The following is a 24,706-nucleotide window of genomic DNA, read 5'->3' on the forward strand; positions in this document are numbered from 1 at the left end:
CTCCTCTGGATTGTTGGTTTCTGCCTCTGGAATCTATTCCTGCCCTTTGAGGTCTTGTGGAGTTCCGCTAAAACCTTGGGGTTGAACACTGATTTTGCCTTTTCTTCCATGTTCTTCATAACCTGCATCTAGTAATTTAGATTTAACATGATCCGTAAAAGCTTGCTCCTTTAGCCATGCATGCTTCTACCATTTCTAATACATATTTCTTATCAAGAGATTCATCAGTGGTTAGCTTTTTAGTTAACTGATCAAGCATAAACTCTTGGTATTGTCAGTTTAAAGCTCTAGCTGAAGTGTAAACCTTTTGCCATCTGTCTAATGACCTTGCTTCCCTTTCAGAAGGAACAGGGTTTTTAGCTATGGTCATGACTGTTACTTCACTGGGGGGGAAATAGTTTGAGGGTCTGCAAGGGGGCCCTTGTAAAGGTGATGATGATCTATCTGGCACCCTGTAAAATCATCTTGGTGGGGCTGGGGGGGGGAGGAAGAGGAGCTGAGCAGACATCATCGAAAGCATCATCTCTACCAGAGAGAACAGGAGGAATAGCTAAGGGCCTGTGCTGTGGAAGGTGCAAAAGGTCCTAAGTCTTTTCCTGGAGTCTGAAAAATCCTGTTGCTGCCATTGGAACTGTTCTCGATGGCATGCAAGGTTTCCCCAAAGGAGAATTCTTCTGGTGGGAAGCAGCTGGAATGGATTCTTCAGCATCAGAATCTTCAAAATTGGAGCCTCTGGCTGGTCAGTTATGTCTGATTCATCAGCAGAATCGTCCAGAGGACACTGGCTCATGGGGCTCTGCCCTAGGTCTCTTCTCTGGGGCTGAGAGGCCTGTCTGGGTGAGATTGAGATCCTCTAATTAATGAAATTAAATCTTCTGCCAAAGTAAGCATTTGAGAACTGGAAGAGGGGGGGTTTAACAGGCACTGTTTTAGTAGTCTTGGCTGCTAGTTCTGGCGTAAGGCCTTAATGGACATGGCTGCTGGAGGCCTAGCAGCACCACGTGCTGGGTAGAGAGACATCCAAAGGAATGGTGTCTGATAAGTCAGTGGTAAGCACCGTAGTGGGTAAAATTTCTGAGGCCGATTCAAGAGTGTTAGCAGGGACCTCAGTTGTAGAGGTAGATTCAGCTGTATTTTGATCAGTTTTCGCCTCGGAAACCAGACAGAACACTGCGTTTGCTACCATGGTTTCGGCGAAACCCGGGACCGGAGTGTCGGTCTTCTTTTCTTCGCGTTTTTGGCTCGGCATATCGTGTGTAAAATCAGAACGAAAAAAACTGTCTGCAAACTCCGACCCGGCGTCTAAGCATTGCCGGGTTGAAAGAACACAGGGCGAACAGGCTGCCTCGTCGTGGGCTGGGCCTAAGCAAGGCAGGCAGTAAGTGGAAATCTTTATGAGGTATTTGTTTCCCACAGGTTAAACAATTATTAACTTTCTGACATTTTCTGAGGCAAGAAAGAGTCCCAAAGTCTTAGGTAGAAGTAATCTCTGGATCCGACCGACCGGCACTTGCGAACAGCTTCTGCCCGGCGCACGCGGCAAGAAAGACTGAAGAAATGGCGTCGGCTGATGCCTTTATACAGTCCAACAGAGATGACGTCGGGTGAAGTGCGACATCAGCGGCCGACCGGACTTTGGAATCCGGCCGACTGTAGGGCTGCCTGACGACAGGACAACCCAGTTGTTATGACTGCAGATGCATCCATGAAGGACATCTTGGTAGTTTTAGACAGAACTGAAGACGTGAAAGATGTCATGTGTTTGGGTGGAATATCGGTACTCGAAGAAGAGTCTTATGGCATACCGGACTCCAAACGAGTCTTAGTAGCAGCCTGCAAATCCATCGAAGAGGGCATCATGGGCTGCGAAAGCGGCTCACTGAGTACTGGCGAACTGGCGAGTAATTTAACAGAAGCATCGTCAGCAGTTTTGGACATGTGCAGTCTCTGTCTTTATTCTTACGTTTTTTCAGAAGATCACTAGACAGATGGCTTACTGAAGCCATTTCGGAATATGGAGATAGAGAGCAAAAGTATTTAGTGACAATAAGGGCCAGATGACGAAAAGTTTGGGTGTCGAACAAAGAACAAAACCAACAGCAAGGTACGTCATGGACTGGGCCTAAATAGGTGACACAGTAAGAATAGAAAGCTTGGTGTGGTATCTGCTTCCATAAGCGAGACAACTGTTAACATTTTCTGACATCGGTTAGAGCAAGAAAAAAGGATCCCCAATGGGGTAGCTTTAGAAGACTTCAGGATGATTCAATTCGGAAACAAAAACTCAGGTAGCGGCCGACCGGCACTCGTGTGAACAGCTTCTGGTTCGGGCTCCTCGGCAAGAAAGACTGATGTAATGGCGTGGGCTGCCTGTCTTTATACCCCTAATCACCTGACGTCAGTCCTGAAGTGGCAGCAACCGACACAGAAATACTAAGTTTCTGGTATTCGGGCCGACTGAGAGCTACCTGCAGGCAGATAACCCAAGTGTGATGACTGCAACAGTGAAACACGAAGAACATCTGGCAATGACTGGCTCCCAGCCAGAAGCATAGCTATCTCCTGAAGCATCTGTTCATTTTGATGCGATGGTGTGCATCCCGAAGATCTATCCAGCAAATCCAACTGTCCTTTTGGAACAGAAGGACAATGGACTGAACTGTGACCATCTGAAACTTTGTATACTGGATAAACTGATTTAACTTGCTGAGTTCCAGAATTGGTCTCAAGTCCTCTGTCTTTCTAGCACCAATGAAAATAGTGAATAAGTTCCAGACCCTCTCTGCTCTGGGGAGACCTCTTGTATGTCCCTCCTCTAGCAGCTTTTTCATTTCTAGAGATGCTGCTTCCCTCTGACTTGGTAGATCAGGGATTTTCTTCAGAAATGTGGGAGGGGCTAGAAAAATGGTATGATATAACCTCTGGATATATTCATCTGCACTTACAAATATTTTGTGATAGATAGCCAGGCTCTCTGGTGCAGGGATAAATGACCTCCAACTGCCTCCAGAGTGGGGCAGTCAGGTCTCCCTTCAGGAGCAGTGATAGGGTCGAGCTGAGAAAGAATAGCTAGATCCCTGGCTCTGTGGACCACCTATGCCAAGCAGACATGTCTTCCAGTTGAGTTCTCCCCTCTGTCCCTGGGGGAATTATCTCTGCATGAATCATGGAAAAGAAAGTACAGTTTTGAACCTACCATAAATGTAGATGTTCGAGTGTTCACACTGCTGCATTCATCACACTTGGGTTATTCTGCCATAAGGCGGTCCCGCAGTCGGCCAGATTTCCAAAGTCTTGGTCCGGCATCGGTTGCTGTCTCTTCTTCCCTGACGTTGGATGCCTCTTGTATACCCCTGGTGCACTAACGCCATTTTCTTCAGTTTTTTTTGCCCCAGATGTCGAGTGCCCCCAAGTAGGTAGGCAGTACATATTGCTAATTAAACATAAAAGGAATACCTTCAGTTACAAGCAAATACACCACAAAGGTTGTATAAGATAGAAAGGTATAGAAAAGTTCAGCTAGGTCAGAGGGGATGGAGGGAGGGTAAAGTACAGTTTTGTACCTCCCATAAATGTAGATGTTCGAGTGCTAATACAGCTGCAGTCCTTACATATGGGTTCTCCTGCCGTCAGGTGGGTCCTCGGTCGGCCGAATTCCAAAGTCTAAGTCCGGTGTCGGTTGTTGTCGCCTTCTTCCCTGACGTCAGTGCGACAGGGGTATACAAGACACGGCCAACGCCATTTTCTTCAGTCTTTCTTGCCCCAGATGTCAGGTGCCCCCAGAAGGAAGGCAATACATCATTTATATATATCTATGTATAGTCATGCAATGCAATATAATCAAAATTCAGTAGTTGCAAGCAAATACACCATAGAAGGATAACCCAAACAGGTTGTTTGTGGAGGAGTTAGCCACTAGGCCTGTGCCAAGAGGAGAAGGAGGGAGGGAAACCTGGACTGCAGCTGTATTCGCACTCGAACATCTACATTTATGGTAGGTACAAAACTGTACTATGTTCATCGTGCATACAGCTGCAGTCCTTGCATATGGGTAGAATCCCAAAGCTACGTACAGGGTGGTAGGCACTAGGTGGAATTAGGAGGAGCCAGAATGCCCTGCAACACAGCAGTGGCAAAGCCTGCTCTAGTTTTGGAGTATAAAGGTAGGTGGTAGTGTTTAGTGAAGGTATGCACCGAACTCCAAGTGGCTGCCTCCAAAATATCTTTGGTAGGAACTCCTCTGAGGAAGGCTGTAGAGGTAGCTGTGGCCCTTGTGGAGTGGGATCGGATGCCTGTAGGCACAGATTTACCATGAAAGGAGTAACAAAAACATATGCAGTGGCCTATCCATTTTGAAATTGTCTGTTTGGAAATTGGCTTCCCTTGAGCTCCTACAGCATAGGGCACAAAGAGTTGTTCTGATTTCCTGAACGGCTTTGTTCTGTCCAAATAGTAACGCAGCTGTCTATGGATGTCTAAGGAATGTAGCAGCCTTTCCCCTTTGTTTTGAGGATTGGGGTAAAAGGTAGGTAAGTGTATGGCCTGATTTAAAGCTACCCTGGATACTACCTTAGGAATAAATGACGGGTTGGTTCGTAGGGAAACCCTGTCCTGACGGAAGATGAGAAAGGGCTGCACAGCCATGAGGGCTTGTAATTCCGAGACCCTACGAGCTGAGGTAATAGCCAGAAGGAAAGCTGTTTTCCAGGACAAATCTTGTAAAGCTGTTGAGGCAGCTGGTTCAAAGGGAGGCAATGTCAATTTTTCCAGTATGTAATTAAGATCCCAGGCTGGGATTGGTTGTTTCCTTGGAGGACTTGTATTATTAGCCCCTCTGAGGAATTGTCTTAAGAGTGGGTGAGAGAATAAGGGTGGATCAGTGTTGTATTCTGCAGAAATGGCTGAGGCATGGATTTTAATGGATGAGAATGACAGCCCACTGTTCAGCAGCTCAGTTAGATACTGTAATATCTGAGGCAAATTCAGTTTTCTAGGATCCTGGTCCTTTTTCTCATTCCAAGCGCAAAACCGTTTCCATTTTGTGGAGTAAGCTTTTCTAGTAGATGGCCTTCTGGCTTCCAAAATGACATCCTGTACCTCCTTGGAGAATAGGGTCTGTTGTAGTATTAAGGGATTTTCCATGCAGCCAGACTGAGTGTTTTCAGCTGACTGTGAAGAGTTTTGTAGCTGTGCTGAGTCAGAAGGAGAGGCATTAGAGGTAGGGTCCAGGAAGGAGAATGTGTTAGGCTCCTCAGGAGTGGATACCAGTGTTGCCTTGGCCAGTCTGGAGCAATCAGTATCATCTTTGGTCTGTCTGTTCTTGTTTTCAAAAGCACCTTGGGTCAGGAAAGGAAGAGGTGGAAAGGCGTAAACTGCCCGTGCTGCCCAACTGAAAGAAAGAGCGTCCCCTCTCCAGGCCTTTGGATGAAATGTCCTTGAGCAGAACTTTGTCAATTGGTGATTTTTGTGGGAGGCAAAGAGATCTATGTCTGGCCTTCCCCAGGCTTGGATTATCTTTGTAAACACTTGAGGATGCAACTTCCATTCGTGAGGGTCTGTCATATTTCTGCTTAGATTGTCTGCCACCTGGCAAGTACTGTGCTTGAAGCTCGATTTGCCATTCCAGAGCCCTGTTCCAAAGTGACATGGCCAGCCTGCACAGGGGGTATGAATGTGTTCCTCCCTGTTCATGTACCACATTACTGTGGTGTTGTTTGTTCTTATTAATAATTGCTGTGGATGCAGGAGGTACTTGAAAGCTGTAATTGCATTTATCACTGCTAGCATTTCCTTTTGATTGATGTGAAGGTGCTTTTCCTTTTGGGACCATTTGCCCTGAATGCACCTGTCTGTCATGTGTGCCCCCCAGGCGTAGTCTGAGGCGTCTGTTGTGATGACTTGATTTGCTTGAGGCTTGCTGAATGGTAGACCTGCGTTTGTTTGGCATGCTTGAGCCCACCATAGAAATTCCTTTTGTAAACATGGAATTACTGGTATTATTGTTTCCAAACTGTGGCTGTGTTGAGACCATAGGTTTTTTAGGTACCATTGAAGTTTCCTCATATGCAACTTTGCACATGGGATTAGAAGAATGCAAGATGCCATGAATCCCAGCGCCTGCAGGATTTTCCTTGCAGTTAGCATGGTACAATTTGCTAGTATCTTGAAGTACTGAGTTAGTAGCCCCTGTTTTTCTGGCGTAAGATAGGCCATCTGGGTGTTTGTGTCCAAGTTGGCACCCAGGAAAATTATTTTCTGAGATGGTGTTAGCCTGGATTTCTCTTTGTTGACTGTGTATCCCAGAGAATTCAATAACTGTATGTGCTTGCTGTCCGCTTGGATCAGGCAGTCGTCCAAATAAGGGTATATTTGTATCCCTTGAAGTCTGCAGTAGGCAATTGCTGATGCCAGGCATTTTGTGAACACTCTGGGCGCAGTAGATAAGCCAAAGGGCAATGCAGAGAATTGATAGTGGATTGAACCTGCAAGAAATCTGAGGTATCTTCTGCAGCTTTGTCTGATTGGGACATGCAGGTATGCCTCCTTGAGGTCCAATGTTACCAGCCAAGACCCCTTGCCCAGCATGGGAAGAAGCTGCTGTAAGGTGAGCATCTTGAATTTTGGTACTACTAGAAATGTGTTTAGGATGGATAAGTCCAAAATGGGTCTCCAATCGGTTCCCTTCCTTGGTACCAGGAATAGTCTGGAATAAAAACCTTGACCTTGCTCGTGAGTAGGTACCTCTTGAATAGCTTTCATGTCCATGAGCTTTGAAATTTGTATTTGAGCCTCTGCCCTTTGATTGTATGGCAGGTTCGGCATGCCTCTCATTTTTGGAAGAGTGTGAAAATGAAATCTGTAGCCTCTGTTTATAATGTCCAGGATCCATTTGTCTTTTGTGACAATATGCCAATTTTTTTGAAAATAATGCCAGCTTTCCTCCCAAGGGTGCTGCCACTTGAGCCTTGTTTGGCATGCAAAGGGGAAAGTCATTGGGTTTGTTTTCTGTATTGCTGTGCATTGTCTTCGCCACCTCTTGATGCTGGAGGTTGCCATTGTCTGCCTCTATATGATCCTTGAGGTTGTCCTCTGCCCCTTCCGCGTCTGTATCTACCTCTTTGGGGCTTGTCCATGGCTGGAAAGGACCAGTTTTTTGTAGGCCAATTTCTACTAAAACGTGGTGGTTGTACCTGCAGAAAAGCCTTAACAGTTTGCATAGATTTAGCTTTTTCTTCCATTTTCCTTAGTATTTCCTCAGCATTAGTACCAAATAGCACGTCCGTTTGTAAAGGAGCATCCAGTAATTTAGCCTTGGCATGATCAGACAGGGTTTGTTCCCTAAGCCAAGCATGTCTACGAATGACTGATCCTGTAACTGCAGCTCTACTTGAGGCCTCTAGAGCATCATAACCACAATGCAAGGTGTGCTTACCCACTTGTTCTGCACTATGCATCATATCTTGCAACTCCTTCAGATCTGGTTGTTCAGGTTGTGACATTTTATTCTTTGAATGTGATAACAGAAACTGCTGATATTTACGCACATGGAACTGACAATTTAAGGCCCTCGTGGCTAGAGTGGCCGAGGTATATACCTTTTTTCCCCACCTTTCTAAGGATCGAGACTCTCTTTCGGAGGGTAATGGATTCTTAGCAGTAGAGGCCTTCATTCCCTTGGGACCCTGAGAAATGGTTTCTGGGTCAGCATTATGGCCTTTGTAAAGAAATTGGTGTGAGTTAGGAACTCTGTAGTACCTATCTGGCTTGACTGGGGCTGGAGGCAGGGAATCCGGATAAAGGCAAGCCTCCAAATAAACATAATCAAGTATGTCCAAGACAGGAGGTATCGCCAAAGACCTGTGCTGGGGTAGAAGAAGAAATTCCCTAAGCCTTTTCTTTGAATCTGAAAAATCCTGGCCTTCCCAATGGAAGTGTTCCCTCAAGGTATGCAAGGTTTCCCCGAATGAGAAATCCTCTGGGGGGGATACAGAAGGAATGGACTGTTCTGCATCAGAATCTTCAAAAGGGGAGTACGAATGCTCCTCTTCATCAGAATGTTCTGAAATAATGGAACCCTGGTCAGAAGAGGGAGATTCTTCCTCCACTCTGGGTCTCTTGTTCGGTGGGGGTTGTGAACCCCTGATAAGAGTAATTAAATCCTCAGCCATTTTGAGCATCTGCTTTTTAGGCATGGGGCCTGTAGATGGGCCCTGTGCAACAGGCCTCTGGGAGTGCATGGCTGATTTAGACTTAGTAAAGGCCTTGATGGAAAAGGAAGAAGGTCTGAAGACACCATGGGTGGAAGTAGATCTGTCCACATTAAGAGGTTCAACACTCACAGTGGCTTCGGTAGCTGTAGTCAGGGTGTGGGCCGAGGAACCTGCGGTCTCGGGTACAGAGGACACCGCCAGAGAAGCGTCGTCGGTAGTCAGGGGCTGCGTAGGCGCCTCACTGAGAACCGGACCATGTGTAGCCGGTCTTGGCGTGGTGTCGGTCTTTGTCCTTGCGTTTTTTGGACAAAACGGTAGTCGGAGTCTCCGACGACATTTTATAGTTAAAAGCTTTACCAAAAAAGTGCTGGGCGAACTCCGCCCGACGCTTAATAGTGCGTTTATTAAAGGTAGCACAAAAGCGACAGCCCGAGACGTCGTGGTCTGGGCCTAAACAAGGTATACAGAGGGAATGGAAATCCTTATGCGGTATTTGCTTCCCACAAGAAATACAATTGTTAACTTTGTCTGACATCGGTCTGAGGCAAGAAAAGTTTCCCCAACGGGGTACTTAGCTTTAAAGAAGACTTCGGTTTCCAAATTTTTGTAATTTCAGGAGCTGGCCGACCGGCACTTGCGAACTGCTTCTGCTTCGGGCACCGCGTGGCAAAAAAGACTGAAGAAAATGGCGTCGGCTGTGTCTTATATACCCGTCGCACTGACGTCAGGGAAGAAGGCGACAAATTCGGCCGACCGAGGACCCGCCTGACGGCAGGAGAACCCATATGTAAGGACTGCAGCTGTATGCACAATGAACATCCTGGACTGCAGCAGTGTGAGCACTCTAACATCTACATTTATGGTAGGTACAAAACTGTACTATGTTCATCGTGTTACACTGCTGCAGTCATCACACTTGGGTTGAATCCCAAAGCTAAACATTGGCGGTGGAACCAAACAGGGTTTGGAGAAGCTAGTAGGTCCTGCAGAACTGCAGTGGCAAAAGCCAGCTCTGGTTTTAGAGTACAGAGGTAAGTGATAGTGCTTGGTGAAGGTGTGCACTGAACTTCAAGTTGCAGCCTCCAAAATATCCTTGGTTGGTACCCCTCTGTTGATGTAGTTGTAGCCCTGGTGGAATGGGACCTAATGCTAGCAGGTACAGGTTTCCCATGATGTGTGTAGCAGAAACGGATGCAATGTCCTATCCAATTTGAAATGGTCTGTTTAGAGATAGCTTTTCCTTGTGATCCTGCAGCATAGGATACAAAGAGCTGGTCAGATTTTCTGAAAGCATTAGTTTTATCCAAGTAGTAACGTAATTGCCTGTGAATGTCCAAAGAGTGTAGGAGCCTTTCTCCTTTGTTCTGAGGGTTTGGGAAAAAGGTGGGCAAATGAATGGTTTGGTTTAGGGCCACACTGGATACCAACCTTTGGCATAAAGGAAGGGTTAGTTCGTAGAGCGACTCTATCTTGATGAAAAATGATGAAAGGCTCCACTGCCATTAGGGCCTGTAGCTCTGAGACTCTTCGTGCTGAAGTTATTGCTAGCAGTAGGGCAGTTTTCCATGATAGAAACTGTAAATCAGCTGTAAAAGCTGGTTCAAAGGGCGGCAGTGTAAGCTTTTCCAGAACAAAGTTGAGATCCCAAGTTGGTGTTGGTGCTCTCCGGGGCGGTTTTATGTTCTTAGCCCCTCTGAAGTACTGTCTTAGTAGTGGATGTGAAAATATTGGAGGATCCGTGTTGCAGTGAGCTGAAAATCGCTGAGGCATGGATCTTAATAGATGAAAAAGAAAGTCCTTTGTGCAACATCTCAGTTGAATATTGTAGAATCTGAGGAATATTTGGAACAAGGGGATTTTGGCCTTTAGCCTGGTTTCGGGTGCAAAATCTTTTCCATTTGCCTGAATAGGTTTTCCTGGTGCTGGGCCTCCTGGCCTCCAGAATGACATCCATAACAGCTTTAGAAAGAAGTGCTGACTGGTTGCTTAGGTAATTTGCCATGCAGCCAGATTTAAAGTCTTGAGCTGGCTGTGTAGAATCTGATTGTTTTGCTGAGTGAGCAGCTGAGGAATTTGAGGCAAAATCCATGGTGGGCCTTGAGCCATGTTCCTTAGTATTGGATACCAGTGTTGGCGTGGCCAGTCTGGAGCAATGAGTATAATTTCTGGCCTTTCTAATCTGGCTTTCAGCAGCACCTTTGCTAGAAGAGGCAGTGGAGGAAAGGCATACACTGTTGATGTTTTCCAACTGAAGTAGAGGGCGTCCACTTTCCAAGCTTGTGGGTGGTATGTCCTTGTGCAAAATTTTGAAAGTTGGTAGCTTTGAGGGTTGGCAAACAGATCTTTGTCTGGGCGCCCCCATTTTTGAGTTATCATTGTGAATACTTGTGGATCTAGTTTCCACTCGGGAGGATCCATGATGTTTCTGCTTAGATAGTCTGCCAATGTGTTTTTCTTTCCTGGCAGGAATTGCGCTTGTAGTTGAACTTGGTAGCTCAGTGCTGTGTTCCACAAGGCCATTGCTTGCCTGCATAGGGGGTAGAGTGTGTGCCCCCCCTTGCTTGTTTATGTACCACATTACTGTGGCGGTGTCTGTCTTTATTAGGAGTTGTCCTGGATGTAGAAGGTCCTTGAAAGCTGTTAGGACCTTTTGTAAAGCTAGCATCTCTTTTTGATTGATATGCAGATGCCTTTGATCTGTAGACCATTTGCCCTGAATGCACTGTCCTGCCATGTGTGCTCCCCAGGCATAATCCGATGCATCTGTTGTTATAGTTTGCCTAGCTGTGGGCAAGATAAAAGGCGGACCCTTGTTGAGGTGAAATGCCTGAGCCCACCATAGAAACTCCTGTTGAAGGCAGGGAATGAGTGGTATTATTATTTCCAAGCTATGGCTGTGTTAAGTCCATACGCTTTTGCAAATGGTATTAGTAGTATGCAAGAGGCCATGAATCCCAAGGCCTGCAGAATTTTTCTTGCAGGTAGTTGGGTCTTTATTGCCATCATTTTGAAGTATCGAGTCAGTTGTTCTTGCTTGTCTGGCATGAGATAAGCCATCTGGGCCGTTGTATTTAAGCTGGAACCCAGGAATATTATGTCTTGTGAGAGCGCTAGTTTTGATTTGTTTTTGTTTACTGTGTACCCTAGGCAAGTTAATAGGTGTTTGACAAATGCCAGATGCTTTATGTCCTTGCTTTCTGCTTGAATATGGCAGTCGTCCAGGTATGGATATATTTGAATTCCTCTGTCTGCAGTATGCAATTACTGGTGCCAGGCATTTTGTGAAGACCCTGGGTGCAGTAGATAAGCCAAAGGGCAGTGCAGAGAATTGATAATGGGTTGAACCTGCAATAAATCGGAGGTGTCTTCTGCAATTTTGTCTATTAGGGACATGCAGGTATGCCTCCTTGAGATCCAACGTTATTAGCTAAGCCTTCTTGCCCAGCATGGGAAGAAGTTGCTGTAGTGTTAGCATCTTGAATTTGGGTACTTGCAGATAAGTGTTTAGAATTGAGAGGTCCAGAATGGGTCTCCATGATTTGTCCTTTCTGGGGACTAGAAAGAGTCTTGAGTAAAATCCTTGTCCTTGCTCCTGTGTAGGTACCGGCTGAATGGCTCTCATGTCCATGAGAGCTGTAATTTGTTTTTGAGCCTCTGCCCATTGATTTGGTGGCAGGTTTGGCATTCCTTTTATCCTTGGTAAAGTGTGAAAGTGGAATTTGAATCCTTGTGAGACAATATTTAGGACCCATTTGTCTTTTGTGATGATGTGCCAGTTGTCTGCAAAAAGTGCTAATTTTCCTCCCAAGGGAGCTGCCAAGAGGGATTTGCTTGGCAGTCTGAGGGGTAAGTCATTGTTTGTCTTCTGATAGGTTGGGACCTGTCTTCCCTCCTTTCTGGGTTGTGGTACCCCATTGTCGAGGCTTGTAAAGGCCTTGTGACTGACCTCTGCCCTTTGGGCGTCTGTATTTTCCCCTCTGTGGTCTGTCAGAAGCTGGAAAGGACCAGTTTTTTGTTGGCCAATTTCTGCTGAAACGAGGGGGTTGAACCTGTAAAAAATCCTTGACCGCCTGCATAGATTTTGCCTTATTTTCCATTTTCTTTAAAACCTCTTCTGCTTTTACACCAAATAAAACATCCTGCTGTAAAGGTGCATCCAATAACTTTGCTTTAACATGATCAGGTAGAGTTTGTTCTTTTAACCAAGCATGCCTACGTATGACAGACCCTGTCACTGCTGCTCTACAGGAAGCCTCCAATGAATCAAATCCACATTGCAAAGTAGGTTTTCCCACATGTTCAGCTGCATGCAACAAGTCCTGCATTTCCTTGAAATCAGGCTGTTCTGAATGTGTGATCATTTTTTGTTTTAATTGAGAGATCAGGTATTGCTGATATTTCAGCATGTGAAACTGGCAATTTAATGCCCTCATAGCTAGAGTAGCTGAGGTATATATTTTCTTTTCCCATCTGTCTAGTGCTCTGGAATCCCTTTCAGAGGGTACAGGATTTTTAGCAATAGAGGCCTTAACCCCTTTGGGACCCTGGGAAATGGTTTCTGGGTCAGCAACAGGGCTTTTATATAGGAATTTGTGTGAGTCAGGAACTCTGTAGTATCTGTCTGGTTTGACTGGTGCAGGAGGTAGAGAGTATGGGTTAAGGCTATATTCTGAATAAACATCATCCACAATGTCTAACACGGGTGGGACAGCAAGAGGTCTGTGCTGGGGTAGTAAAAGGAACTCAGAGCCTTTTCTTATAATCAGAGTAATCCTGCCCTTCCCAGTGGAAATGTTCCCTCATGGTATGTAAAGTTTCCCCAAAAGAGTAGTCTTCTGGGGAGATGCTGAGGGAATAGACTCTTCAGCATCAGAGTCTTCATAAGGGGGAAAGGAGTATTCCTGTTCCTCAGAAGAATCTGAGGAAACAGAAACCTGGTCAGAGGAAGCGTAATCCTCCTCTTGTCTTAGCCTTTTATCAGGAGGGGGATGGGAACCCCTGATTAGGGTAATTAAATCTTCAGCCATCTTAAGCATCCGTTTCTTAGGCATGGGGCCTTGAACTGGAGACTGCTATACTGTCTTTATTGCTTTTAAAGGAGTTTTCAGCTTTGCATAGGATTTAATGGCGAGTGTAGTGAAGACACCTTCTGCAACTGAAGACGTTTCAACTGCACCGGAATTTCCTTCAGCCCTGCAGTCGGAAAGGGATAAAGATGAAGGCTGTGGAGGCCTAGTAATCTCCGCTTGGGAATCGGAAGCCATCTGAGGTTCTAAATCAGCGATTGTCAGGGGCTGCGTTGGCGCCTCTCTGAAAACCGGCGACTGGCCCAGCAGAGGCCTCGGAATCTGGTTTGGGTCTCGGCTGCCTGTCCTTATCCTTGCGTTTTTAATGCATTTCGGTCGGTTGCTCTGACGGCATGATATAGTTAAATTTCCTACCAAAGTAATGTCAGGCGAAATCAAACCGACGTTTAATAGTTCGTTTATTAAACCTAGCATAAAACCGACAACCTGTGACCTGTGACGTCGTGGTCTGGGCCTAGGCAAGGAATACAATAAGAATGAAAGTCCTTATGAGCTATTTGCTTCCCACAAGAAATGCAATTGTTAACTTTTTCTGACATCGGACTGAGGCAGAAAAGGTTCCCCAACGGGGTACTTAGCTTTATTGAAGACTTTGGTCTGAAATTCGATTTGAAAATCTCAGGAGTCGGCCGAACGGCACTTACCTGCTTTGGGCACCGTGCGGCAAGAAAGACTGAAGAAAATGGCGTTGGATGCCTCTTGTATACCCCTGGCGCACTGACGTCAGGGAAGAAGCGACAGCAACAGACGCCGAACTAAGACTTTGGAACTCTGGCCGACTGCGGGACCGCCTGACGGCAGGATAACCCAAGTGTGATGACTGCAGCAGTGTAACACGATGAACATCTTGGAACTTCTTAAGCCACATCTTTCTGCCACCTCACTGGTTCCCAGAGAAGGGCTTTTGAGGGGTAAAAAGACATATGCCCATAGCAGACGGGGTTGTTCTCTCATGTTCACACCTGTAGTGTGTGTCCTTAAACTAGCAGCCAAATAGAGAAGATCCATCAAAGGGAGCACTGATGAATGACGGCTTAATAGAATCTGTCCGTTTATTAGTGCCATGCCTGATTAAGTTTTATACGCAAATGTTTAAAGTTGCGTTTTTAAATTAGTGTTCACTTGTGTTTATTAAAATTAAGTTTTACTGAGTCCTACTTTGTTTCCAGTGATTTCTGTTATTTTGCTCTTTGGAACTTCCTCATCATCCTGTCCATATCTGCTTCTAAAAGGCTTCTAGAAGATCAAAGAGAACACATAGTGGAAGGAGGCCTAGAATGCCTTTGAGGCAACTCTTCTAGAAATGGAGAGGGAAGTCTGGATGAAATGGAATCCAATGGAAGAGGTGGGGTATAAATTTGTCAGGAGTTTGATCTTTGAGTTGTCGGATCTGACTTTTTCCGATTCTTGGCTGGGTGCTCCACTGAGACCTCTCACGGGACTCCTTGTCTTTAGCTTGAGTGTCAACTTTTAATTTCTCTGACTTTTTAGAGGGGATTTGAGCCCCAGCCACCAAAGAAGAAGAAGCAGAGGGCAAGAGATACTAAGATCTTAGCCAAAAAAACAAGAACCAATAGTATTATGTTACAAAAAACAGCCTATTTATACAGACAACTTTGTTTTAATTTTATTTTAAAGGAGATAAGAGAAAGGAAGAGAAGGAAAACTAACAATGGTAAACAAAGTACTCAAAAGAATTCCAGCAATGGTAGCAGAAGTAATACCAAAAGCAGTAACTAGCCTTAAAAAGGGAAGAAATGCTAAGAAGACTAAAATATGAGAGAAAGAAGGAAAAAAAGGCAAGATACTAAACTTAAGTAACTCACAAACTCCCAACAAGGAAAAATCTGAAGATTATTCAAACCACAATTGAGAGCTAGGAATCCACATCTGATACTTGATGGCTGCAAACAAGATCTGAAATCCATTACGTTGGTGGGGGAATTACTGGTAAATGGAGGAGCTCGGGAGTTCTAGGAACAGATGATCCGGAAGAAGCAGATGAGTCAGAGCCAAGTCTTGGATCCAAACCCATCAGTTGAGGAATGAATGAAAGTAACATCAGATAGAGAAGTTATAAATGTCCTGTAAAATGTCATTTCAAAAACATTCCTATGCAATAATACCTGTCCCTAGTGTGTGTGAAATGCAATGAGTACAAATTTAAAGTTTTGCATTTGTCATGATATTCAAGATCACAAACAGAAGGCATGACCTTTGAGAATTTCCTATAAACTGTTTCTATAAGAGTAAGCAGAGTTCTGTTAAATACTAAGTTATCTACTATTTTCAAGGATTTGTCAAATATACATTCTGCAAAGATTACTCTAAGCTTAATTTGTCAGTGAAAGATACTGATTTAAAGAGTAAACCCATAGGAAGCACAGCACATGTTCTAAAGTTATCATTAGTAAAGGAAGTCTCCGAAGAAATTATCATTCCCAAATCCTTTACTCACAGGTCTCATGAATAGTAGTCCCATTAAGAAAGAGTCTTGGTTTAAATGAAGACCTTCCGAAATATATTACTCCACATTTACTGGCACTAAAGTTCAGGTTGACTTGTTTAGCCCAAGTTATAATTTGTTGTAAGCATACAGTTATTGGTGTGTGATCTTCACTACAATCCAATAAATAGCCAGCTTTACAATCATGAGCACACTTTGCTCGCCAACAATGCTCACTAAATGGACTCAATGAAAACACCAGATTAAACAAGAATGGGCCCAACACAAACTGCTGAGAAACTCCTGAAAGCACTGGTAGGTATTCTGAGAGATGGCCTTTATCTGAAACACACTGCATACAACCAGTTATCCATTTATTAATCAAGTGTTTGGATATTATTTCTACTTTGCTCCTAAGAACTGGCTTTGGCAAGGAAGGTACCATGTAATTACTAAAAATGAAATAAGCTAATGGAATTATAAAACAGAAAATCTATTTACCATATAATCTGAAGATGCAATAAACTCCACAGTTGCATTTTGAACCTCTGGTCTCTTATGAGGTTCCCCATATGATCGTGTCAAAGGGTTATACATGAACTCTTCGGGAACTGGAAAGAAAATGGAAAAAAAATAAGCAAACTTAGACAACATTTTTTGTAAAATAAATATGCATACAAACTGAATATACATGAACAGTAGCAGTAAAAAATTAAAATACAAGTACTTCATTAAACACACTGCTTAAACCGTAAAAGTGTACCCCTTTATTTATAAGTTTTTAGAGCATTTTCTATGGTAGAAAGTAACATTTAGAAAAAAAACAATCTTTGTGTAGAGTGTGCCAAGCATAAATCCAGAGGTAATAGCACAACTCTAAAAAGCAGCTAAAGTATTAACAACAATACTATGCAAAAGTTTAGATGCTTGTGAGGATGTCTGAAGTTGATCCAGTCAACAGAATGATATTCACATGCTACAGAGGAACCTGCGCTATAAGGAGTGGAAAGATAGGCACCAATTTTTCCATATGAACCAGTGCAGCTCTCAGTGCAGCCTGGCCATGGGAACTATTAAAATTCAAGATGACATGTAGCCCATCATCCTGAGAAACTCACCAGATAAACTGGTGTGTAGCAACAGGATTTTGTCTGGAGAAGGAAACATCTTCTGCTCCTTAAGTCCAGTAAAACTCCCAAGAATGTAGCCTGCCTAGCTGGTGTTAACTGGAATTTCTGAAAGTTAAGAGACAGCCCAATTCATACCTCTCGACTGCCTAGATTTTTGCCTTATATTTTTGGTCTGTTCATAAAAATTTTGGTTTTCTGGCAAGTCACCGAGGTCTGAAGATACTAGATAATGAAGTTTCATACTTCATATATTTCAGAAAATGCATGCTAACATGAATTCTGTCATTCTAGCAACTTTGAATTTATAACAGCTGTGAAGACTGGTAGAGATGGGTGAAGGCTGCCAGCCTAGTCAAATAGAATTAGATACAAAATTCTGTCATTTGTAAATATGAATGTTGAAATACAGGCTTGTTTTCTTAATTGAAAGAATATGCTGTGAAATGCTGAACTCAAAACAATGTAGCAACATTGCACTCCGCTGTGAAGAAAGCTAAGTTAAGCATTTCTTGTCTGTCCTTTGAAACTGAAATTATTTCATGACCGTCTTTGATGTTTACAATTTGGCTCCGGCCGGGCTAGATGAAGGCTTCCTGCCTATTGTTTTAAGGCTAAAGTTAATGACCAGAATTTACATGTGGAAAGTCCTTGATTGCTCTGGTTTCTGCCTAGGTGTAAAAGAATGCAAATGCAGTGTCTGTCAGCCTGGGAACACCATTAAAGTGTAAAAAATTATGTAATGGGAATCGGTGTAAAAAAATGATGTAATGGGAATCAGGACTGCAATAGCAATTTAAACAGAGAGAATAAGAAGGCATTAAGCATTTTTGTCTTGATCATCCAACTCACCGTCTTGCTCATATGTAAGTTATCTTAGACTTGTGTTTTCTTTTAGAAATAGCTAGGAACTAAAAAGATTAGACTAAGTTTTTCTGTGATGTCAGAACTGTACTACTGATTTATTTTAAGCATTTCTGTGTGATCTCTGAACTCTTGACTAGCATTGTGTAGTAGAAAGTATTGTCTTGTGATTTTAATTATTTATTATTAAATATTTTAAAACCTTTTAACTGTGGCTGTTTTGTGTAGAGACAATTTAAGCTCTAGAGTACATTGCATATTTATAGAGTTTACTGTGCAAGTCACTCTAAGTAAGCCTTGACTGTTTAGTCACAACTACCAATTGGATAATATTGCACAGTAATAATTGGACACCCTTTTAAGGGCCTTTGAGTAGCTGATAAATATTAGTGGGTGATGGCAAGTGGAACTACCGTATAGTCTGGGAGAAAGGGGCACAGCTGGATAAATTGTGCCAGCATTCCCCAGGAGTGTCTGTGTGGTTGTATAAACTCTTCTCAAAGTGTGTGTGTGTGTGTGTGTGTGTGTGTGTGTGTGTGTGTGTGTGCGTGTGCGTGTGTGTGCGTGTGCGTGTGTGTGTGTGTGTGTGAGCTACTTGGGCAGGGACACAAAGCACTGGCTGGACAGAGAGGGTGCTAGAGGTTTTAGCTTGCCCACTAAGCTGAGATCTGGACCCTGTAGCTGCGGCAGTGGGGAGTCTATTGGGGACCTGGACATCAAGGGAGCGACCAGCCCCAGACTGACTGTGATCTCTGTGTGCTCTTAAGAGAAATTGCACTTTACTGTGTGTATTTGTTATCCGTTCCTCATATATGAGACGCCCTCTCTGGTGTTAGTGGTGAGGACTGAGGCTCCTTGATTGCTGGGCCAAGGCACGGGCGTCACACGAGCAATATTTAAAATCTGTCCCGATTTTTGGGAGTTTGTCCCCCCCATTGTTTTAGGCTATGTCCAGATTTCTTGGAGGCTCTGCCCAATCTCAACCTTGGTGATTTGTATGCTCCTCTGAATATCCAAAACTGCCCCTCCCAGAATTATGCAATAGTTAAGAAATGGGAAGCTGTGTACACCCACTGTTCTGCAAAATGCAGTCACTGGATCCAGTAGTTTCATAAAGACAATGGGTGAAGCAAACAAGCAAAGAGCAAGAAAGTAAAATAAAAATTAAAACACCCCCATATGAAAACTTAGAAATAGCCTCCCCAGACTATAGGGATATACAGGCAGAGCATCCTTCAGATCTAGGGTCACCTTTATGGACCCTGAGAGGATCAACTGAAGAAATTTAAGATCATCATTTTAACCTTTGTGACCATCAGCTATTTGTCAAATACTGAAAGGTCCAGGAAGGTCTGCCAAGGCTCTCCTCTTTTTTTAGGACTAGGATGAGTCTGGGATAAAATCCTGCTCTTTTTTTTTTTTTTGTTTTTTTTTTTAAATTCAGGAGAGGTGCTGCAGAAAGTCACTGCTGTTCCCCATGGGTGTCTAAGCCTGAGGACCCCACGTTTGTTTGTTAAGGAATTAGCCCTTCTTCACTTATCAGCACCAGGCATAAATGACTGGGTGCTTTTCATTCATGTTGGATGCCTTGGACATACTAGTCATCAGAAAAGGGGGCTGCAAAAACACCTAACCTGTACCAGCAACTCTGAACAGACGGGGCTGTCAGATACCGAAAGTATGGTACTGGTCTCATGAGCAGTCTCAAGTCACTTCCTTTTCTTCGGGGACGTTTGAAGAAAAATTAGCAAATGCCACTGCTTGCCTAAGTCAACCCTGTGATTTTGACTGCAATTTTTCCAAAGGACTAAGCACTCTACGCTTGATAATCTTTAAACTAAATTTCACAAAATGGGAAAGTTGGGCACGTCTTGTTCCAGACCCGGGAAAAACTTGTAAATTGAAAATATCTCTGAAATTTGCTTCCACACTGAAGGTTATTAACTCAAGCTCTTACACCTATGATAACAAGCACTAACAAAAAAAATGTCCCCAAAGGGTACCCATCTGGGTCACCTGCCTCAAGCCGGGCTGACAATGCTACAATAATGAAAGGCATTCCATGAGAACTGCAAGAACAGTAGATGGCATTGGCCAAATATGCTTTATACCACCGACATCATGATGTCATTGACATGGGAGGGGAGAGCTCAGCTTTTTGGGCCTGCCTTTGATCCTCATTAGACAGGAATCTAAGGAGTCCATACTTCAACAGTGAACTATGACTGACATCATACACAAATCCTTCTGCAACAAGGCTTCAGTCATACAAATAAAACCTTGATATGGACTCTGGTCACCAAAGAAAGCTCAAAGGTCAAACTGCAACACAATCTACCAGTAGTAGTGCCCCCCCCCCACACTACAACAGATTTTTGCACCAAGACATCTTTTCAATTTTCTACATTTAACCAGTAAAGTGCCCTGCCATGACCTGGGCCTTGCAGGCCTTATGAAGAGTATTACAAGAAATGTAAAACATACATTTAGTACATGAAAACAGCTATACAGTTTCATATGATTATATATATACACACACACACACACACACACACACACACACACACACACACAGAGCACAACATATATACATACACACACATGTAAATTGCGCGCGCACACACACAGAGCACAACATGGAGAGAAAAAAAAGATATGTGGAAGAGTGAGAGGAGTAATATGGGATTCTATCCAAGAGTATTCCAAGTAAACTCCCAGCAGAATCTTAGCAAATGTCACTGGCAGTGAAGAAATATGAAGTGGCACAACTTTGCACTGGCAGCAATGCTCATCCAGAAGCAAGGGGAGAAATCTCCTGGATGGATAACACAAACAAACCACAGATGGAGCTGCAGCAACAGAATGACTACCTGGAAAATTAGCATTCAGAAAGTAGAGTTGTGTACACTTACCATAAATATAGATGTTACAGTGTACTCACTGTTGCAGTCATTACATTTGGGTAACCTGCTGGCAGGCTGCCCTCAGTCTTCCTGATTAAAGTCTTGGGTCCTGCGTCTGTTGCTGTCCCTTCTTCCAGGCCGTCAGGCCGTCAGGGGTATAAAACATGCAGCCAACGGAATTTTCTTCAGTTTTTCTTGCCCCAGATGTCAGGTGCCCCCCCCCCCAAATAGGGAGCAAGATATATATATATATATATATATATACACACACACATGTAATTAAGAACACAATACATATACCTCCAAATAAAAGCAAATGCAACGAAAAGGCTTTTGAGCATAGTAAGAGAAAGAAGAGGTATAAAGAGAGAAAAGTAGGGGGCTGGTGGGTGGGTAACCAGGACTGCAACAGTGAATACACTCAAACATCTACATTTTTGCTCAGTGTACACAACTGTACTATGTTCTTCATGTTTCACTGTTACAGTCATTACATTTGGGTAGAATCCCAAAGCTATGGTTGGGAGGATGGAATTGTACAGCAGTAGGAGCAGCTATAAGGCCCTGCAGTACAGCAGTGGTAAAGCCTGCTCTGGATTTAGAGAAGAGAGGCAAATGGTAATGCTTGGTGAAGGTATGAACTGAGCTCCAGGTGGCAGCTTCTAGAATGTCTCTGATAGGAACCCCTCTGAGAAAGGCTGCAGAAGTAGATGCAGCCCTAGTGGAATGGGATCTGATCCTCTTGGAAAAGGTTTTCCATGATGCATGTAACAGAAACAAATACAATGGTTTACCCAATTTGAAACAGTCTGCTTTGAAATAGCCTTTCCCTCTGCCCCTGCAGCAAATGCCACCAGTAGTTGCTCAGATTTTCTTAGAGATTTTATCCTGTTTAAATAGAATCTTAGTTGTCTGTGTACATCCAATGCATGCAGAATCCGTTCCCCCTTGTTCTGTGGATTTGTGAAAAAAAGTTGGTAGATGAATGGTCTGAGTAAGAGCCACACTAGATACCACTTTAGGCATAAAGGTTGAACTGGTCCTGAGCGACACCCTGTCCGGGTAGAAAATAATAAAGGGCTCCACTGCCAGACAGCCTGTAGTTCTGAAATCCTTCTAGCTGAAGTGACTGCTAAAAGAAAAGCTGTCTTCCAAGAGAGAAATTTTATGTCTGCAGTAGCAGCTGGCTCAAAAGGAGGTAGGGTGTTTTCCCAACACAAAATTGAGGTCCCATGCCAGAGTTGGTGCTCCCTTGGGAGGTCTTAAATTTTTGGCCCCTCTGAGATACTGCTTTAGCATGGGATGAGAAAAGAGGGGAGGCTCTGTGTTGTAATGAGCTGAAATGGCAGAGGCATGGATTTTTATGGAAGAGAAAGACAGGCCCTTGTGAAGCATCTCAGTTAAATATTGCAGAATCTGAGGAATATTGAGCATTGCTGTGCTTATTTCTTGTGCCTGGTTCAAGGCACAGAATCTTTTCCATTTATCACCATAAGATTTTCTAGTACTAGGCTTTCTAGCCTCCAAAATGACATCCATCACAGGTTTGCTGAGAGATGTAACTGGTGAAATTAGTTGATTAACCATGTTGCAAGATTCAGAGTTTGGAGATGAGTGTGGAGAATTTGATAGTTCTGCTGAGACAGCAGATAAGGTCTCTTAGGCAGGTACCAAGGAGGAAGGTGTGACACATTGTGTAGGAGCGGGTACCAGTGTTGGCCAGGCCAGTCTGGAGCAATCAGAATCATTTTTGTTTTTTCCTGTCTGACTTTCAGTAATATCTTGGAGAGCAAAGGCAGTGGGGGAAAGGTATAGACCGATAGGTTTTTCCAGCTGAAGGACAGAGCATCCACTTTCCAAGCTTTTTTGTGATGGATTCTTGTGCAGAATTTGTCCAACTGATAGTTTTGGGGAGAGGCAAAAAGATCTATGTCTGGGATCCCCCATTTGCGTGTCAACATGCTGAAGATTTGTAGATCCAGTTTCCATTTGTGTGGGCCCATAAGGTTTCTGCTTAGTTCTTCTGCCAGAGTATTTTGCTTTCCTGGCAGAAACTGAGCTTGTAGATGTATTTGGTAAGTCAAGGCTGTGTTCCACACAGCCATGGCTAGTCTGCAAAGGGGGTAGGAATGGGTACCCCCTTGCTTATGTACCACGACTGTGGTGGTGTCCGTCTTTATCAATAGTTGCCCTGGATGAAGAAAGTCCTTGAAGGCTGTCAGAGCATTCTGTACAGCTAGCATCTCTTTCTGGTTGATGTGCAGGTGCATTTGATTTAGGCGCCATTCGCCCTGAATGCATCTCCCTGCCATTTGCGCCCTCCAAGCATAATCTGATGCGTTTGTAGTCAGGGTTTGGGTGGCAGGGGGTGGAATGAATGACAGTCCCTTGTTTTGGTAACATGCCTCTGCCCACCACAGGAACTCTTGCTGCAGGTAAGGAATGATAGGAATCATGGTTTCCAGGCTGTGACAATGTTGACTCCATAAAGTCTTTAGGTACCAATGAAGTTTCCTCATATGCAGTCTTGCATATGGAATTAGTATAATGCAGGAAGCCATGAACCCCAAGGCCTGCAGAATTTGTCTTGCAGATAACTGGGTTTATGTGGCCACTTGTTTGAAGTAAGTCATCAGTTGGATTTGTGTTTCTGGCGCGAGGTAAGTAATCTGGGCAGTTGTATTCAAGCTTGCACCCAGGAATGTAATTATTTGAGAGGGTACCAGTTGTGATTTATTTTCGTTTATGGTGTACCCTAGGCAACTTAGAAGCCTTTTTACAAATGCCAGATGCTGTAGAAGAGTGTCCCTGTTTTCTGCCTGAATTAGATAATCGTCCAAATAAGGATGGATTTGAATATTTCTTTGTATGCAAAAAGCAATTACTGGTGCCAGGCACTTTGTGAACACCCTGGGCGCAGTAGATAAGCCGAAGGGCAATGCAGAGAACTGGTAATGCAAATAGCCGGCTTTGAAGCGGAGGTATCTTCTGGAAGATTCCCTAATTGGGATATGCAGGTAAGCCTCTTTTAAGTCTAGAGTTACCAACCAGGAATCCTTGCCTAACATAGGCAGCAACTGTTGTAGAGTCAGCATCTTGAATTTTGGAATCTCTAGGAATGTGTTTAGGATGGATAAGTCCACAATTGGACGCCATGATTTGTCTTTTCTGGGTACCAGGAAAAGTCGAATAAAAACCTTGCCCCTTTTCCTTTTCTGGTACTGGTTGAATAGCCCCCATATTCATGAGGGACATAACTTGCTTCTGGGCCTCTGCCCACTGATTTGGAGGCAGATCTGAACATCCGTTTGGGATTGGCAACGTGTGGAAATGAAATCTGTATCCCTGGGATACTATATTTCAAACCCATTTGTCCTAATTAGATGCCAATTTTGTGCATGAAGTGCTAGTTTTCCCCCCAAAGGGGCTGCCAGAAGATAAGTGCTTAGAGATGGTAGAGGAAAGTCATTGAGACTGTTTACCATACGGAGGTGCCTTACTACTTCCAGACTTGGAGGTGGAGGCAACCCCATTGTTTTGTTCTGCAAGTTCCTTGTGACTGAAACCTGGAGCCTTTGGAGCGTCTGGGTTTGCCCTGAACGGCTCTGGTGGGTACTGGAAAGGATCAATTCTTAGTAGGTCAGTGCCCACTGAACCTGGGTGGCTGCACTTGTAGGAAATCTTTTACAGTTTGCATAGATTTAGCTTTGTCTTCCATCTTTTTCAAAACTTCTTCTGCCTTATTACCAAATAGACTGTCCTGTTGTAAAAGAGCATCCAACAATTTTGCTTTAACATGATCAGGCAGATTTTGTTCCTTGAGCCAAGCATGCCTTCTTATTACAGATCCAATTACAGCAGCCCTGCAAGAGGCCTCCAAGGAATCAAAACCACATTGCAAAGTATGCTTCCCAACTTGTACAGCTGAATGCAATAAATCCTGTAACTCTATTTTCCATACAGTCAGAAATCAACATCATTTTCTGTTTAAGTAAGCCCATGACATGTTGCTGATATTTAAGTATATGAAATTGACAGTTTAAAGCCCGGATTGCCAAGGTTGCAGACG

At 43.8% G+C, this 24,706-nt stretch overlaps 1 protein-coding gene across 5 annotated transcripts in view; it reads right to left on the reverse strand.

The window, feature by feature from the left end:
• LOC122793381 (protein transport protein Sec24B-like) overlaps nucleotides 1-24,706 on the reverse strand; it is a 2,932,722-nt gene that overhangs the window by 1,874,409 nt on the left and 1,033,607 nt on the right. For all 5 annotated transcript variants that reach the window (XM_044061340.1, XM_044061338.1, XM_044061337.1 and 2 more), the window contains one exon: nucleotides 16,245-16,354. In XM_044061340.1, the coding sequence (XP_043917275.1) occupies nucleotides 16,245-16,354 (110 nt within the window). The remainder of the gene's footprint in view (nucleotides 1-16,244; nucleotides 16,355-24,706) is intronic.

The sequence above is a fragment of the Protopterus annectens genome, chromosome 2.part0 (genome assembly GCF_019279795.1).
Source record: "Protopterus annectens isolate FY-2018-M chromosome 2.part0, PAN1.0, whole genome shotgun sequence".
Taxonomy (NCBI): domain Eukaryota; kingdom Metazoa; phylum Chordata; order Ceratodontiformes; family Protopteridae; genus Protopterus; species Protopterus annectens.